General features: G+C 40.0%; 1 protein-coding gene across 1 annotated transcript in view; it reads left to right on the forward strand.

Annotated features, from left to right (window-relative positions):
- Positions 1-17,624: 17,624 nt before the first annotated feature.
- Positions 17,625-17,838, forward strand: part of ACYP2 (acylphosphatase 2, muscle type) — a 43,328-nt gene continuing 43,114 nt past the window's right edge. Inside the window, exon 1 of the mRNA XM_014962530.1 lies at positions 17,625-17,820. Coding sequence (XP_014818016.1) covers positions 17,751-17,820 — 70 coding nt within the window. The 5' untranslated portion in view covers positions 17,625-17,750. The remainder of the gene's footprint in view (positions 17,821-17,838) is intronic.

The raw sequence follows: 17,838 nt of genomic DNA on the forward strand, positions 1-17,838 counted from the left end.
CCGGCGGGGCCGGGGGGTCGGTCCTGCGCCGCCCCGGGGAGCAGGGGTGTTCAGCCTGGAGAAGAGAAGGCTCCGGGGAGACCTTAGAGCACCTTCCGATATCTGAAGGGGCTACAGGAGAGCTGGGGAGGGACTCTTTGTCAGGGAGTGCAGTGACAGGACGAGGGGAAACGGTTTTAAACTGGAAGAGGGGAGATTTAGGGATCTTAGGAAGAAATTCTTTGCTGTGAGGGTGGTGAGGCACTGGAAGAGGTTGCCCAGAGAAGCTGTGGCTGCCCCATCCCTGGAGGGGTTCAAGGCCAGGCTGGATGGGGCTTGGAGCAACCTGGTCTGGTGGGAGGTGTCCCTGCCCAGGGCAGGGGGTTGGAACTCCATGATCTTTAAGGTCCCTTCCAACTCTAACCATTCTATGGTTCTATGATTCTATGTTCCTCCTGCTGTTCTCCAGAGCAGGGCTTGGGAAGAGAACCCAGTGTTGGTTTTCATCTGAAAAAATTCACTGTGGTGTGAGGCAGGGACGGGCTTTGTGATGGAGGTAATTAGTGACGGCGTTTGGCAGCAGGTTGTGTGGCTGCCTAAGGGGCTTACTGGAAATAACTGGCTGGTGGGTTACTGGGAGCTCAGCCGTGGCTGGTGGTGCCGGTGGCTGTGGGCGTCACTTAAAGCTTGGGATGGAAACGTGGCGACAGCGCTGGCCAGACCGATAGCTGTTATCTCCAGCTGTCTCCTAAATATAATTGTTAATTGAATTTCCCCTCAAAAATTACACCGTGACCGTACAACAGCTGCAGACTGATTAGATTTAAAGCTACTGACAAGGGCAAATCCTGTTTTCTGATCTTTATGCTCAAACTAGCCCTGCTTAAAATTTAAAAAAAAAAAAAAAGGCTAACTAAACGCTGAAACACGTTACAAAAAGCACGTTGCCAGAGCAAACCCCAGTTTGATAAGCAAAGGCCATAATGCTCTGATAGTCTCCTGGCATTTTCCTGAAGAGCACATTCATACCATTTTGCCACATGCCTTTTTTATCAGATATTATCTTTATTTCCAGCCCACCGCATGAGGACACGATCCCATGTGTTACATTCACCTACACCTGCGTGAGCAGAGTCACACCATTTTGATTTACAGTCACCAAAATAATTGCCACAAGCACTCTAGGTTTCCTCTGATGAAGAGTACTAATAAACCAGCATTACGTAAATAAGTTTTTCCTTGGTACCCAAAGGAGGCTCAATGCTGCTTTATACCTTTCCATCAAGTATTTTTTCATGTAATATGTTGGGAAAGTCTATCATCACTTTAAGTGCACCAAATAACTCCTTTTCCCAAAACTTCAGTGACAGTAATTGTTCTGGGTCATAGGATGAGGCTGGGATAAAAGAGATACTTCGCTAATTTCCCTTGACTGAGGTGCTACAAAGGCTCAAGCCTTTTCAAGCAGGTATTGAAGGAGCAAAGTTATTTCTGCCTTTTCTCACCTACCTAGGCCTGTACTTTTAATAAGGGTAGCATGATCATTTTGTTTAGCATTCACTACTTTCAAAATACCTTTCTGTCCCTAGATTTTGTATAAGCTAATCTTGTAGATTATGTATATCAACTTCTACATTATTATAAAATGGTTGGACTTGGCTACAATTTTTATTGTGATTTGCAGGGTATTTGTTGACATCTTTCACAGTGGCTTTACAATTACATTCTGTTGCCTCGTATCTACATTATACAAAACAATTTCTACATGAATTTCTGTCCTTTCTGTCCTGAGTTAAAAATGAAACTTGACTATGGTCAAATTTCTATGGGGACAAAGTACGTCTTGTTTTAGTGTTTGCTTGGTGAAAACAGGAAGAAGCAAAAGGTGTCACTAACACTATGAAATGAATAGTTTTATCATAAATTCAGAGAAGGATAAATTGGATAACTGGCTCATAAGATGTATTAAAAAAATATTCGCGATTCAGGAAAAGTGAAAATATGTGTGCCTTGAAACTGAAATGTCTAAAACTACTTATTTTCTGTCACTTATGGGCAATTCTTCTTTCCTACTTAATTGCAATGGTGGTTTCTCCAAACAGCCATTTCCAATGGGGGAAACTGTTTATTAAATTTGAAGTATGGAAAGTTTGTTTGGGCTTGGAGAAGAAAAACATCAAAATTATAGTCCAATTTTCTGAAATTGAAGTTGGCAGAAAAATAAGGAACTTCAAAGCTCCATTCTGTTCCTTCATAGGTATGCTATAATGAAAAAACACTCCTGCAGTTTCTGACCTTTCTAACCTGAGTTAAAACTGAAGCTTGACTTTTTCACACATTTCTAAGTATTTTGCATTGTGAATAAGCACCTCTGACCTCAGGGAGCCTATTTTATCTGAACCAGGAAGTCTCCTCATCTGTGACCCTTGTACCTCAGACACACAAGTAACTTCTGCCAGACTTAAACACTTACCTTTCAGAGAAAAATGTGCGAAGATGCCGTCATCAACTCACATAGTCATCATACTAATTGGAACTCTGTTCTCAGAAATATGATTCCCATTTTCAGAATCTGAAACAAGGAAAAAGAAGATTATGAGTCCATTTGCAATTACAATAGTAAGCATACACACAGTACTTGCATTTTCAAAGTATTTTCTGCGTATTAATTTTTTAATTACATTTACTAATTATTAAAAAAATAACCCTTCTCTCCCAATATGCTGACATTCTGCTGTTTAAAAGGAAAAAAATCACACATTTTGCCAAGTGAGTCAAAAATAAGTTTTTTCTTCACGTTTGCAATATGTTTTGGCTGCAGCAGTGTGTAGAAGCACATTTGGTTCCCGAGCCGTATGAGGGACCAGCATTCATAACAAGGAACCCGTCTGGCTACTTGCATCAACAGCTTTTTCCTCTCTTATTAAGTAGGAGGAATATGAATTGAGAGCAACCCAAATATGGTTGCCACCTGTTGTTTTTGTCATTAAATCTTGAGAATTGATAAATCCAAGCATTGTAGTTGTGAAAAAAAACCACAGTCTTGCCATTCATGAGAAATTTCAACTGTTAACAGTGGCTTAAGTCACGTTGCACATTGCTCACACATTCCCTTGCTGGACAGCCTGCTGCCTTAGGTCAACTAACACCAGCACTGTCACCAGTGTTTAGGAAACTTGTCACTCAACCTTAGCCATGGTTTCTACTGTCTCAGCTCTCAGGCAACTACTTTTCCTATATAGACATTTTGCTTAGTGACCCATCTGTCCTTTCCAACCTAAGTTAAATGTTGAATAATTTTTTTGAGTGACAGGTTTCTGTATGTTTTACAATTTGAGAAAAAAACACCCAATCGAACAGGAGCTTCATATTACCTGCGTCATACCTGTCCTGGTCTGTGATCCCCGCCATACCTCAGAGCCACACTACAAAAATAAAGTTGTCAGTGATGAGGATTCTCAAACATTTTGTCATGCCTGTGTTTCCAAATTGGACAGCCATCCAAAGCAGGCACTGAAAGATGCCAAAGACAGTCAAAAAGCTGCTGCCGCCCTGCTCACTGAGACAAGATGACAGTAACTTTCTCCAAGAAGCAGCCTCTGTGATTACTAACTGCAAGTCTTTAGGCTAACAAGGGTATTTTTATTGTAAGGAGTTCCTCCATCCCTTCCGGATGGGGATGTGAGAGGAGCTTGCAATTACAGTCTGCTGTGAAAGTGCTTACTCCCCTGCCTCTGGGAAACTGAGTTGCTCTGAAGATTTTGGGTAATAGCAGTTCCTTGTCAGGTATAAACCGTGAAGAGCAGTGCTTACAGCTGCTCGTCTACCCTCCTGCCTCTAGGAACTCAACTGCAGTTATTTCTTGAGAAACAATTAGCAAAATGGCAGTAGGATTAGTCAGTCTAACCAATCTTCCTGACATGTGTGAATGCAATTTAAATCACTAGTTTTAAGTCAAAAAAACAGAAATATATAAAACAGCATACATATGCTGGTTTGTAGCTAGAAAATCTCATCTGGCAACATGACTTCCTTTGCTTAATTAGAAAAAAAAAAAAAAAGATAAAATTGTCACGAGCCAAAAGACTACAACTTAGAAACATACCTATTGCATAAACTTCTGTTTTACAGAGAGTTTATCTATTTGGAGGATGAGGGCAAGAGTGATTACAGCATCCGAATGAGGTGCCAAGGAACTTAAGCTTCCTATATAGTGTGTGACAAAAATAGGTTCTGCTAGAGTGTGATTCAGAGTAACTAATTTTAGGTCCCTAAAGTAAGACTGTCTAAATACTCTATTACATGTTTCAAGTTGGATGGGGAGGCAGGTTCAGTATCACTTAAAGCACATCCACTGAACACTGATACTGTTCTGTTTCTATAATGCCTGATAGATACACATGTTCTAATGTAAGTGGAACGTTTCTCAGGTTAGCCTATATTGAACAGAAATTAAAGGCACTTGAGAAGGGGTTAAAGTCTTAATATGTACACCTGTATAATATGTACAACTTTACTACTTAGACAAGGCTGACCGAGTATGTGCAACATTGCTATTCTTCACATTACATTCTTGGTGGTTCTGGTTTTGAGAGTTCCGGCAATTAAATCCATCCTCTATTATATCAGTTCACAAGATACTATTTGGCCTCCTCTCTTTTCCAGCTAAAGTTAGTGGGTTAGTGCTCTTACAAGGATGGACTGCTTGTACAAAAACAGGACCAAAATCCTCCTTGGTGAAATAATTTATAGCAAAATTGGTTGTCCCTCTCCACTCCCTGGATTTGTTCTCTTTAGGTGTCTTATTGCCTAAAATTTGGAAAGCAAAATTGTTGCAAATCACAGAAGAGAAACTGGCTCTGACAATCTATTTCCTGTACATACCTGAAACTCCTGAAGATATCCCTGAAAACTATTGCTTAAAAAGTAATAGAAATGAGTCTCATTATAGGAGCTTGCTGCTGATTTCTTTCCAAATTACTCATAGCTATATGAAGTAAACAATAATTCCTTGGATAGGAAATAAATGCAGCCACCTTCAGGGAAAGAGAGACATCACTACATTTTTTTTTCTTCTTGAGGCATTGAGATGTATTTTTCTGTCTCTCTGTCGTGCCAAACAGAAACCAGCTGCAGAGGAGCACATGATGACAGTGAACTCACAAAGGTCAATTCTAGGGATTCTGCTGTTCTAGGAAATCAAGGAAACACAGTCCCTTGGCAGGCACTTGCATTGACACTACTCAGTATGGACTTTGCAGTTTCATACAGCTACTCTGTGTTTGCCAAAGAATTGTAGCAGACCTTACCCCAAGTACTTGAGTAGCTGATGGTATTTTTTTTTCAGTGGTAAATGCATCTGTTGCATCTTCATCTGCAGCTCTCAATTATCTGGTTTGTCTATTCATTTCTTTCATTTCAGTCTCCCTCCGATTCTTAGCAAAATGGAAACTATTTATAACTTTTTTGGGCAGGATTTATCTTTCGAAATAGGAACAAATTGTGAAATCCCAATTTGTTTGATAGTATCCTACTTCACGAATAGTCCCATTGACTTCATACGCAGCAGTGTGCTTCTTTGCATTAGAAGATTCTAAATATTTTTCTTTAGGAAAGCCTTCAAAGCCCATTTGGATATCACTGATGAATGGAGCCTGAGAACAGATACCCTTCATCCTTAAATATCTGCAGTCTCTCCTCTTCTGAATTAGGCATTAGCTGAAAATGCAAGGTCTTCCATGTTGTTCCAGTTAGAATAAATTGACAATGTCTATTTAAAAAAAAGGAAAAAAGTATAAGGTCTGCTTTACCAACCCAGAATAAATAAAATAACAGCCAAAAATCTTTGTTCACGTTTTCAACCTTGTTTCAAGCAGCATTCAACACTAATAATTGTGTTTCTCACTGCCACAGCTGAAGTGGTTGTTCAGGCTTTAACTCTTTGGGTGGATTGTGTGTTCACTGTTTTGATGTGTGGATCAGAAATATTTAAATATTTATGAATTCTAGAAGAGAGGCAAGCTCACATATATTCCCTTAAGCAATCAATCCTTTCTCTCTTGCTAAGGAATTATTTATACTTCACTTCTGGCTGCCTGGTTTTATTCATTGAATCTGCCTGGTGGACTTTTTGGCATATTTCTAAAGCAGCAGCTTCTCTCACAGGGTATTTTGGAGACATCCAGCAGATAAACAAACCTTTGTGAGGATCACATGAAACAAGCTCAGAGCTATCTAGCATTCATCTGGTGTAATGTGGAGTTGTTTGTGCTTATATCCTAGTAACAAGGAGATAATAAGTATAATGGTGTCAGGGGTGTGATTATGGCAATGCAGGTCCCACTGACTAAAACTGGGATTCAGGGCAAATTAGTGGGTTTTCTTATTGTCTCCTTGTTGTCTTATTGTGTCCTGTTAAGAAGAGTTCAAGGTGAAACAGTGACTGTAAATTAACACTTCATAACAACCTTGGAAACGCTGTCAAAAAAGCCATTTAGGATAGAAGGAATGTTCTAATTAAGGAACACAATAGGACTGTAAATTCAGAGAAACCCCAGGGAGAGGGAAAAGTAACTTTGCCACATTTGTATATTGTAACTTTAAGGCTAAGCCCAGTGGAAAACTGAGACATATTTAGTATAAAGCCAGAAGCTGCCCTTCTGCTGGGCAAAGTACCAAAAACTGGGTGAAAGAACTAAGGAAGCTTAAAAAACTCAAGTGACAAAGAGAACGAATAAAAAGAGCAGAAAAGATAGCTTGTAATCTCAAAAGAGAGCTCTGCAGGACAACATGGTGGGCGTTAACTGTTATTTCCTCCGTCAGTGATACCACTATCTACAACCCCCATGTGTTTGCTTTTTCAGTAACATTGCAATGGATGAGTACAGAATCTGATTAATGTTTTCTTGGCTTTGCCAAACGCATGCTCAGATCTTATAGCAATACTATGAATTAATCTTTCTGATAAGACATGGTTGGAAAAATTCTTGTTCTTGAAGATTCCAGCCCTCTTTGCCTGGGAAAGATAGAGTAAGGGATTTGTCATCAGCATCTGGAATGGTATCAGCAGGAGACGTGACAGGCTCTGAAATTAGAAGAAACTAGGTCTGAATCATGCTGCTTATCCCCAGCAAATGAAAACCTCTGAAAAGCAGAGCATTTTGAAATGGGAAGTGGGAGGAAAGGGAACTTGGGGTGGTGTCAGGGGTAGCAGAGGTGTTGCCAAGTAGGGATCACTTTCAAAACCCAACAGAGCGTACCACGGCTTGATGTGCTTTAGCTGCCCAGCACAACACCTCTGCCTTACACCAGCTGCAGCCCTTCGACTGTAGGCGATGAGAATGGCCATCCCAGCCAAGACCCTGCGTACCTAATGCTATCGTGCCTCTGCTCAAAACATGGGACAGCAGCCCCAGCTCTCCAGGGGCTTTTCAGGGAGCAGTTGATACCATCACAGAATCACAGAATTGCCATGGTTGGAAAGGACCTCTGAGATCACTGAGTCCAACCATACACACACCCACCCACCCCCCAATCTCGGGCACTAGAGCATGCCCTGAAGTGCCACGTCTACACGTTTCTTAAATCCCTCCAGGGATGGTGACTCCACCACCTCCCTGGGCAGGCTGTTCCAGTGCCTGACCACTCTCTCAGTAAAGTCATTCTTCCTGATATCTCATCTAAACCTCCCCTGCCCCAACTTCAGACCATTTCCTCTGCTCCTGTCATTATTCCCTTGGGGGAAGAGGCCAACCCCCACCTCTCTACAACCTTCTTCCAGGTAGTTGTAATGGGTAATGAGGTCTCCCCTCAGCCTCCTCTTCTCCAAACTAAACATGCCCAGTTCCCTCAGCCTCTCCTCGTAGGACTTGTTCTCCAGACCCCTCCCCAGCTTGGTGGCTCTCCTCTGGACATGCTCCAGCAGCTCAATGTCCTTCTTGTAGTAAGGGGACCAGAACTGAACACAGCACTCGACGTGAGGCCTCACCAGTGCCCAGTCCAGAGGCACCATCCCTGCCCTGCTCCTGCTGGCCATGCTGCTCCTGACACAGGCCAGGATGCTGGTGGCCTTCTTGGCCACCTGGGCACACTGCTGGCTCATGTTTAGCCGGCTGTCCACCAACACCCCCAGGTCCTTTTCTGCTGGGCAGCTTCAGCCACTCTTCCCTGAACCTGTAGCATTGCCTGGGGTTGTTGTGCCAGAAATGCAGGTTGCTTTGTTCGCTATCTCCTTCTGAGTCCCTCATTTTGTTTTTTTTAAAAGTGACATAGTCTCTTTTCTCATTAGATTCCCAGGCTCTGTGCCTTTTTTCTCCAGCCCACACAAACACTTCTTTTTTCCAGGAAAGCTTTCAGTTTTTTAAGACTGACCTCAATCTTTGCTTGAGAAATGTGCAAGAACAGTTTCCTCTGACAAGACTAGAACTAAGAACTAAAGACTAAGAACTGGGCGTGCACACAATTTTACTTCCCCTCTGTATGCTCTCCACTTTCTTCAGTTCACCGACAGACATCCTGAGTCACAGGCTATTGCATTGTGCTTAATAGTCCTAAATTGTTTTTTTCATCCTCTCATTCATCTGCTTTTTAAGCTCATTATGTTTTGGCATCAATGTTCTGCAGCCGCAATTTCTGATTCGTGCCCAGTATGAAAAGTTGTTCCCTTTTGTTTGTCATAAACTTGTTACCCAGTATTTTCATTGATGCCCACAAGGTCTTATATGTGAGAAATAATAAGGTCTCTTCACCATTTATGATTATACAGACCTATGTGGTATTCCCTGGACAGACTAATTATTCTGCCCCAAGAAGACACAGGAGAATATTAGTCTATTTAGTCTTTCTTCATATGAATCTGTTCTAGACTTCAGATCACCTTTACTGATTTTGTTTGTTGTCTTCTCTGTTGTTTTTGAGGTGAGGAGTGACTAGAACTGGATATTTGGTACAGCCACGGTTTGCATAGTGACCTAAGGGTATTTTCTGTTTTGCTGTGTTAGCCTTCTTCTGCTAAGGACTTTTCTTGACAACCCCTAAGCATTACACTGATCTCATAAAACTGTTCACAGTAACTCCAGAATCTCTTTCTTGAATAATAAATAGCTCATCCAGAAACCACCAATGCGTTTGCATAGATTCACGTGCTTTTTCTCTGCACATTACTTTGTTTAATAGCGCTGAATTTAGTCTGACTTTTTAATGCCCAGTCATTTTGTTTAATGAGATACTTCCATAGTTCTTCACAAGGGCACTTGCTTTTACTGCTCAGAGTAATCTAATACAGGATTTTGTCAAAAACTTTATAAAAATCCAGAAACATTCTATCAACCAGATTACCTTTTTCCATATAAGCACTGACTTCTCAAAAGCATTCAAGTTGATTCAAAACATAAATTCTTGCTACAAAAATTCATGCTGATTCCTCCCATTTTATCAGACCTTTCTACTAGGTTGAGTGGGGAAGATGGCATCAAGATAGTGTTAAGAATGGATGGAAGTTTGTATCTGACAGCAGCAACCTGTCTAATTGAGACAAAAGAAAGGGCACACCAGATCCCCCCTGTAGGGGTCTGTTTCATTACCTTTTGCGTGCACTAGGCCTTGCCTTCTACATCTAGATAAATGTGTTTCTAGAGCTTCATCCCACCTTTCAGAGGCAAGAGAGCATCTTCCTTCATCTAGATCCTGATTTTCACCAAATTTGTCGCAAGTTAATGTCCTTAAAACACACTCCTCTCATTTGATTGGAGTTCGCCAGCAGATTCAACATGGAGAAATATATGACAGGCAGATGGACCCAAAGAGTACATAAACATTGCTTCTTCAGGAAAGAATTGTTATTCTTATCAGCTTACTCTTGCCAGTATAAGGTAGTGTACCAGGGAACTATGAATAGAGAACAGAAGGACCATCTGAAACTATCTGAGAGTTTTCACATGTTACAAGATAGACAGTATCTATGGACTTACTGTCTTTGTTAGTCTTAGCAAGATGAGCATATCAACATGTTTTCATTGTTATTACTAATTTACGTTTTATTTTTCTAGCAGAAATAATAACATACCAATTTAAGGAGGCAATATTATGGGAATTTAAAGTAAATTTTTGGAGCAGACTATTCACTTTGCCAGAGGATATCTGTATTAAAATGACAATATGACAATATTTATTGCTAAATATAAGAAGCTATTCTGACCCCCCCATTCCTTCAACAGCAGTTGCTTGGCCATCACTGGTTCTCAGATATCCCTGTAATAACAGCAGATTGCTCATTATATCCATTTCAACACAAATTGTAACTTAAGCTTTTGAAGTAATCCAGTTCCAAGAATTGAAGCAGTAATCAATTCACCGAGACTTGACTGAAATACCTGATGACACAGGCTGCAGTAATACATTTCAAGATTTTGAAATGCTAATTAGGGTTTCTCTTTGTTGCTTTTAAGAACAAATAGTAGGCTAATGCCTACTAAGAATAAGAATGAATGAAATAGTTTCAGAGAACTGCAAAATGTAGTAGCTGTCAACCCACCTCCATTATAAACCACTCCTTTACCAACCCACACTCTTTTGTGCTTTCTTAGACCTTTTATAGAACCCTAAATCCTCCACAAAATCTGACATCATTGTTCTAGGGGCTGTGGGAAGGGTGACATTTAAATTTCCCATATTTCAATGGGAATAAAGAACTAAGGCGGACCATGTCTTGCCTTAAATGACCACGACCATCAGTAACACCTAAATCAATGTTTTCCCCAAATTTTAATGTTTCCTATGAGTGGAAATTTCATAAAGAAAACGTCAGATAAATTTCCTTCCGCTTTCCTATCATACCATGTGACTAAAACTTATAATGTGCTCCTTCTAAATGTAAGAGGATGGCCTGGCCTGGCCTTCCCTTCTTCACCAAGCCCCAATCCTTTCACACTTTCTCTCTGGAGCTCACTGATGTCTCCAGTAAAACCTCAGGAAGCATGGCATTTCAAATCATTAAATAATAATCCAGGTAAAATAGAGATCACAAAGACAACACCAAAAGAGCAGTTTGCCAAGTTAAAGAATTTTAACATTCTCTTTGCATGCAAAATAAACTTTTTCCTGAATAACATTGCTTTTATATGTTTGTTAGTTTAGGATCTAATCTAATGTGCATAAAACTCCTAGGTCTTGGATTAACAAAAGTAAAATATTATTATGGTTAAACTGTTCCTTTGTTCACAAAGTGCTTATAAAGTCAAATTATACTTATCTTCTGTAATTAAATTATACCCAGCAGGCATTATACTAGGTGTGTTTGTGTTTGGATTTACTCATCAAGCCAAGACTTGACCCATCATGCCAGCATAAGACTTAACTCCAAATTGCACCCTCTAATTCTTATGCTTCAGAATTCAATCGTATAACTTTATCAGTCACATTTTTGTTTGAGAGGGATTTTTTTTTTTGCTATGGGATACATTAGCTCATATTCTCATGTTTTTATTTACCAACAATTTATGATTTAAGTGAACTTTGCAATGATGATGCAAATCTTCAGGGCTGATTTCCACATACTAGACCTTTATTTTTACATAGTGGTTTAGTTCCTTATTATGTTTTCAGATTAAATTTTTTACTACTACTAACTAGAACCGATTTACCTGAAGATTCTATCTTTCTATATATATCAGTGAAAAGACTTTTAAAGTTTTAATTTAACTGAAAAATCTGAACTTTATTTTCATGTGGCTTTGTTGATGGAAGTTTAGTGGTTTATTGCCTTAGATTTTTATGTGGAGGAGCGTTAAGTAAACTAAGGACTTTGACATGGCAACAATTAAAAAAAAAAACACATTGAAAAGTGGACAGAAGTTTAGTTTCATCAAATATTCATATGTATATATTATGGCAAACAAAATTATCAAGCTGTGATTAGGTTCACAAGCGAAAGAACTTTGGGGATTACTGCTTTAACTCAAAAAATAATATCTTGTTGTAGGGAAAAATAGAGTTGATAAGTCAACACTCTAGAATAAATCAGGATGTGGTGAATTAGGGCTTTAATGAAACAAGAAGTTTTCTATGTAATTTGCTGTACAAGAACATGGTTATTCTACACGTAGGCTCTCAAAATAACTGTTTGAAAAAGCACAGAGTAGCACAGAATCTAAACAATATAGTCTAGCCACAGTAAAATAATGGCTTCACAATTTTGTATCCACCACCATATAACTTGTGTTACTTTATTTAAGCAGTCCATGATTTTAGAGCATGAGAGGGACAAATTTAGGTCCCATCCACACAAAGTTTGGCTGTAAGCTGATCTGTGTAGGCATGACCCTTCCTCTGTACAACACTCCACTGGCTTAAGTGAGCCTCTGCACAGGTGTGTGGGTCCTCCCACACAGATCAGATTGCTGGATTTGGATCTTGCATTATAAATGGATCAGGAGAGAAGTGTTGTAACCAGGTCACCTACCTGTGGTATGGGTATACTGTAGATTAATCTATAACATATTTAATCAGTCAACCACCAAGCAAATATTTTAGCATTTGTTATTTTTGTCCATGCATTATTAGTTCAATAATATTTCATTTTTATTTTGCAGAAGGGTAATCAAATCTTCTTTCAAAATTGAATACAGTATTTCTTGCAACCACTCTGTTAAAGTTTTTCTCTATACTACACAGTAATAATTGCAAATTAACTATCCAGATAGATCCTCAAAGATTTTATGAAATTTATATGCTTGAATTTCAAGTTTTGCATTTCTGCAGTACAAAGTAATGCCTATGATGCAGCTAAGGAAAAAACAGTTTCCTCCTATGTTATTTTATTTCAACGTGACACTTCATTTTTGCCAAACACTACTCATTTTTTGGCTTGTTAACTTGTAACCAGATGCTCTCTCTTAACAGACACCCTTTTTCAACGCTTCTTTACAGAGTGCTTAGAGTCTCTATGATACATGAATATACCACGAGAAAGGTACACGAAGCCTAAATCTTTACTTCATTTAACACTTTTACATCCATTCCTTTTGATTTTTAATTTTCTCTAAATAAGGTGACTCGTGGCTACTGATATAAGTATTAGCAAAACCCTTACAGGCTAGGAACACTTCATTATCTTGTGCTAACGTGTATGGAATAAATGTTGCTTTGTATTTACTTCTGCCTGATTATAACATTTCAATTCAGTAGTTCTGCAACAAGCTATTGTTTTATATCTTATGCAGAAGAAAGCAGACTAAGGCTTTTCAAGAATCCTACTGTGAGCCTGTCCTGTCCTTCAGGCTTCTAAATCTGATCTTTAGTGCTTAAGAGGACAGCTACTGATAGCCAGTGATCCACAGAAAGAGGTAAAAATGAGATGAAATGAGGCCATCTCTTATTTCACAGCTGGTTGGATATGATATAATCAAGGACTGCAAAATAAAGACACTGAAGAAGCGTGGACAACTTGAAGTAAAACCTGTAAAGATGAAATACTATTAATTTTTATTAAAAAATGAAGTAACGAGAGTGAAAGCAATTTAAGAGAAGAAAGTGTGATAAGGGAACAAGGAAAAGATAAATTAATTTTGCTTGAAAAACTAAGCACAAAGGAAGGGTGGGGCATTATTTTAAAGGATAGAAGAGAGACTGATATACATTGCATTTGACAGAAACCAAGCAAAAAAACCCCAAAACAATAGAAAGTACAAACTAAACTTACATAGCTTCTAACTTCCTTCCTAAGCATTCAAAACTCTCTAGGTAACACAGGCAGTAGCTTCTTTTATCTAGGGGCTTTGGTATCCTTTGGGAAAACTGTCATCAAAATCAGCTGGGGACTATTTGCAAGGATGTCAGGTTTAGAGTTTGGTTCAGATAAAGGGTGATGAAACAGAGTTGCACAAATATTAAAAATTCTAAAGAAAATGTATGGCTAAAGATATCAGCTAGCAAGTTGATGGCTGAGAGAGGAGTAAACTCCAAAGAAAAGTCAGGAATGTAAACAGTTTGTAGATTGTGCAAGAAACCCTACAAAAAGGTAGTGGGAGAGCAGAAGTGCAATCATGGACACGTCTGAGGATGAGACATGTTAAATTAAAATGGTGCAGAAAAATACCAGCATAGTTACAAGTTGAAGGATGAATTGAGACAGCAAGGTGGGAGATAATGTGCCTGATGAGACATCAGTGTGAACCCCAAAGACATCAAGTAGATATGGTGGCGTGAGGTCTCAGCCACATAGAGAGAAAGCAGGAGTAGTGGGTATTGAAAGAAATCTCTGTGCCAGAAATGAACAAAGAGCATAAATAACGAAGCCTACAACTTTCAAAATAACTTTAACTACCAAAACAAAAGCTTAATAAATAAGAGACTCTTTTATAAAAAACTATATATATATAAAAACCTACATATACATATGTATACCGCTGTATATAGTGGTCAGTGCCAAGAGCACCAATAGGTCTAATTATCCTGACCAGCCTCATCTGGGACCCAACCACAACTGCTCAGTGCCTTGGTCCAGGAGCTCCATTGAAGCTCAGGGCTGAGCACACTTACTTCCTGCAAGTTACAGGCAGACTAGTCTTCAGTTCTGCCTTCAGCCTTGCCTTTTGGATGAACCTTACCTCTATGTTATAGCTGTGTTTCCAGTCTAATCTTCTAATGCTGCCACCCTCTAACTCTACCTGCCCTATTCAGGTACTGTGGGACTGTCACTTAAGTGCTGGGGTCACCCTCAGCTTCTTGCGTAGCCACCTATACACTATTCCCTGATGTTTGGCTGTAATGGCACAGTTACAGGTTTTGGGTGTTTTCCAGTGATGATATTCTTCACTATATCCTTTCTTTATGCTCTGATTAAAAACAAGAGAGTGGGAAAATTTTACTGCACTTAAAGTACAGGGAGGAAATTTTAAAGGCTTAATGCTCAGAGTAGAGACAGATGACCTAGTAGTAAAACTAGATCTATCTGCAATAGAGTTTTCACCAGCTGTGAAAAGCTTGCCAAGTAAAGCACCTTGCAGAAGAAACCCTTCTGTACAAGCTGAAGTTGCAATAAGAGTTGTTCCTAGATGATACTGTGCTGGGAGCGAAAGTCAATCTCTATAGCAGAAGCAAGAACACAAAACAGTGTCTTCTGAAAGAGACAGCAAAGCTGTCTAGCACATACCTGAATTAACAAGTATATGTAGTGAACAGAAAAGAAGTGAAATTAATATGGTGAAATAGGAGATGAATCTTAAAAAAGCAACTGCTGTGAGCACAGCAAAGGCTGGGGAAAACTGGCACCATAATGGTCCTCACTGGAATTCACTGCAGCCCCTGGAATTTCTCACTAAGATGAATTGTTACTGTTGCTGCTTTGTTTTAGTAATAATAAAAGGTCACCCTTATTTACTGAGTAGTAAACTAAATCCAACGTGGTAACAGCTAAACTGGAAGCCATATGAAAGACTGCTTTTTATCTACAGATGTAATGGCCTTACACTCTCTGTTCATCTTCAAGCTCGTCCTAAAGGTACAACAATTTGTTCGTTGCAGGAAATGTTCATAATCATTTGCATTCCTCTGCAGTATAACCAAGGAATATCTCTTGTGCCTTAACAGATGTAGATGTTTAGCATTTTTTTTACAACTGGCTGTAGCTTTAGGAAGTGCAACCAGCTGATTATTCTTCTTCCAACAGCACCACCCTGAAGGAAACAGTTGAAAAGGGGGGGAAATTCAGAATATTACTGACTTCATACAGACTTTACATTTCTTCATAATGTATGCTAGAGCTCATGTGCTAATTAGAGTATTTAAATATCGTTTGTTAAATTATATTGATTGGACTGGACTAAAATATTAGTTATCATCTTCTGGAGTTCTTCAGGCTCTGCATGGGTTCTCTGCTCCTTGTTGTGAAATAATGAGAAACTCAGACTTGCCCAGGGAAAGAATGGCAAGATGTTCTCATGGCAAATTGAAAAAAAATTATCTTAAACTGACTCTTCTGAAAAAACTATAATAGTATTAGGAAGACAGGAAATTAGTATCACTGAGCCAGGAAGCTCTCACGGACAGGGACAGGAATAGGAATAGAATCCCATCCTGAGATGAGTCAGTGCAGATATGAGGAGCCCTGAGTGACATCAAGAAAACCTACTTGAAAAGTCAAAGATTCTTTTGATAAAACAAAGGTTGCCATTACCAGTACTGGAATGTGCAGACAGCAAAGTGTAATCAGTACTAGGTTTCAAGGTTTGCATTACAATGCTTTCTACTGTAAATACGCTGCTATTGTAAATTTATTTTTTACCTGTTTTGCTATTCACTGCTGATAGATGGCAGTAAATGACAAAAGATTTTCAGTCTATACTGCATTCTGTTCCTTGCTGTAGCATTTTTTTAGAAACAAAATGGTGCTGATTCCACACTAGCAAAATGTACGACCCCTGTAGAAGGCAATGGTTTGATTTAATGTTATACAGTTAAAGCAAATTATGAAACCTTTTCCATTGTGTTCCTATTCCCAGTGATACTGAAAGTTTTCTGAAACAATGTGAATATTTTTGTTGTGCACTGAATTGAATAGTTGTTTCTCTAGTTAATTGATGCATCTCAGGACACAATTTTAATTTTTTCCAGGTCATGATCTAGTTTTAACTTCCTTCTAGTCTTTAGATACAAACATGTAAACAATTCAGGTTATGCTCCATTACTGCTAAGACATGAAATGGTGTGAGGGAGGGAATTGCCTAATGGAGAAAGTAAATAAAATTATTATTTTGATTTTTTTATTGTAAAGTCACAGTTAACCTGCCTTCATATCTCGTTGAGTAAGAGAAAGTTGAGTCTATCTTCTGAGTTTTGTTAAATGTTGTTTCTAGTGTAGAATTCTGCCTGAAGACACATTTTTTAGAAAAAGCAAATGTGGGAGGGTGAGAAAAAAGTTAAGTGCAAGCGGGCATAGAACACCTCAAAGATTTTTGTGGTGTTCGGTTGGAGATTCAGCCTACTAAACAACCAGTTTCTGGCCTATATTTTTGCATGTTAACATCCACATAAAAGAAATTACATGCAAACACTTCTGGAAACGTTTGCTAATGAAAACTCGAGCACTGACTGAAAGTCAGGCAAATAGTTTGTGTGAGGTGAGCTTTCCAACTCCTAGGCCTGCTGCTGCAGCTGAGGAGCCCAGCCCCTTGCTGCCTTTGCCACTGGCCTCAGCAAGAGAAATGAGCTTTCGAAACTCTGGGTGAAAACTTAAGTAATGTGGAGATGTGAGAAAAGGTCAGTCACACAGCCTGACTTTCCACTTACCAGTCAAAATCACCTCAAGTTCAGCCATGTACGGCAAACGCATGTTTCAATGATTCTTGCCTGAGAAAGGCCAAGCCTGGCGACCTGGGATGCTCGAGGCGGGAAGCCCGGCTGGGTGCCTGTACCCCCATGGGGCCTGCTGCGCCCGCCCTCACACAGGAGACGGTTTCGTTGGGACCTTTGTCCTCTCAGCGCAGTTGTGCCCTCAGACATGAGGGGGAACAGCGCTTTTCTGGGGGCGCAGTAAGTACCTCACGGGGGACGTTCGCGAGTGGCAGTTCCCACCCCTGGCTGAGGGCGGCAGGTTTTGGGGGCTCCTGTGTGTCCCCGCCCCCCGCCATCCCCGGGCCGCCGCGGCGTGAGGCGGCCGCTGAGGCGGGAAGCTTGGGCCTCGCGCGCTGCCGTCCAGGGGAGCGCGGCGGCCTCACTCAGCCGCGGCCCGGCAAGCAGCGGCAGCCGCCCTTCCTTCCTTCGCCGGCGCAGCCGCCATGTCTGCCCTTACGAAGGCCTCCGGCGCCCTCAAGTCGGTGGATTATGAAGTGTTCGGGCGAGTGCAAGGTAAAGACGGTCTCCGGG

This window comes from Calidris pugnax, unplaced genomic scaffold (assembly GCF_001431845.1).
Source record: "Calidris pugnax isolate Ruff unplaced genomic scaffold, ASM143184v1 scaffold147, whole genome shotgun sequence".
NCBI lineage: Eukaryota > Metazoa > Chordata > Aves > Charadriiformes > Scolopacidae > Calidris > Calidris pugnax.